The following is a 1,085-nucleotide window of genomic DNA, read 5'->3' as shown; positions in this document are numbered from 1 at the left end:
CGACGGAAGACTTTTCATAGACAAAGGAAGATATAACACCCGGGCAGAATGTGATTCGTTAAGGTGCAGAAGGGCCTGGGGCCACAGGCATGCCCCGATGGGTAAGGCAGCTGGCCGATAGTACCATGGGAAGCACCAAAGTGACCCGTTATTGAAAGAGGGAGTTGAATAAATAAATAAGTACCTCATGTGCATGTGGGTATTGAAAGCAAATCTATTAGGTAAGATCGAGTTTATCTAAGTATGCTTGCAAAAATGCATATTTTATTGGTGCAATCGAGTACATATATGGTAAGATGTGTGTCAGTATAATTGCAGATTTTACAGGAAACGATTTCTTCATTGCTTATTCATTCTAATCTTGTATGTGCGGTACCATTCTAATCATATCTGCTCTTTTCCATTTCAGTCCATCCTTTTACTTTCACTTCTCCCCTACTATCTTCCAAAACAGTGGTAAATTAAATGCCACAGCAATGAGTCTTGAATGATATGGCGTGCAGCTCTGATGAACAATGGAGCCTCTGTCACTGTTGAGTCAGTCACCTTCCACACTCACCTCCTCCTAACCTCCCTCTCACTACACCGTTATGCTGGCGCCTAGAAGACAGCTCCACTTTGTGCCCACAATTGCACTTCACGTCTACAACCGCAATTACAACGACTACACACAGTTTCGAGCTTGATGTCATCCATCCCCTAAGTGATCATCGATTGCTGTAGGATTAATCAATAATTTAATTGACCCATCAATGAGGCGGTCAATAAACTACACTGTAAAAGCATTTCAAACACTCTCAAGTAGCATGTGAGATGGTCTACGTCACTCATTGTAATGGGCAATCTATCCCAATTCTTCACTGTTCTCCAGTCCCCTCCCCTTCATCGCCAGCAATGCAGTCGTCAGCACCACTTTCCAGCACTCGACCCTCTTGCATATATGCAGCCCACACTAAACCAACTAAACTTATGCACCGATTGCATTGCATATAGGCCTTCAGCGCAGTTTTCCTCCAAATGCTGTTGCAGAAATAAGTCGACGTCTGCTGTCCTTACCACCGCCACCTCCATCACCACTAGCCCTG

The 1,085-nt window shown here is 44.2% G+C and overlaps 1 protein-coding gene across 1 annotated transcript in view; it reads left to right on the top strand. All coding sequences in view use genetic code 11, as the record gives it.

Moving 5' to 3' along the window:
* Positions 1-193: 193 nt before the first annotated feature.
* The window catches only part of EGR_09874 (hypothetical protein), a gene marked incomplete at both ends in the record, with an annotated part of 1,479 nt that continues 587 nt past the window's right edge, over positions 194-1,085 (top strand). Inside the window, one exon of the mRNA XM_024499123.1 lies at positions 194-221. Within this exon, the coding sequence (XP_024346469.1) occupies positions 194-221 (28 nt within the window). The remainder of the gene's footprint in view (positions 222-1,085) is intronic.

Source organism: Echinococcus granulosus (assembly GCF_000524195.1).
Source record: "Echinococcus granulosus chromosome Unknown EG_S00172, whole genome shotgun sequence".
In the NCBI taxonomy this organism is placed as follows: Eukaryota; Metazoa; Platyhelminthes; class Cestoda; order Cyclophyllidea; family Taeniidae; genus Echinococcus; species Echinococcus granulosus.
This window is presented reverse-complemented; position numbering and strand designations above follow the sequence as displayed.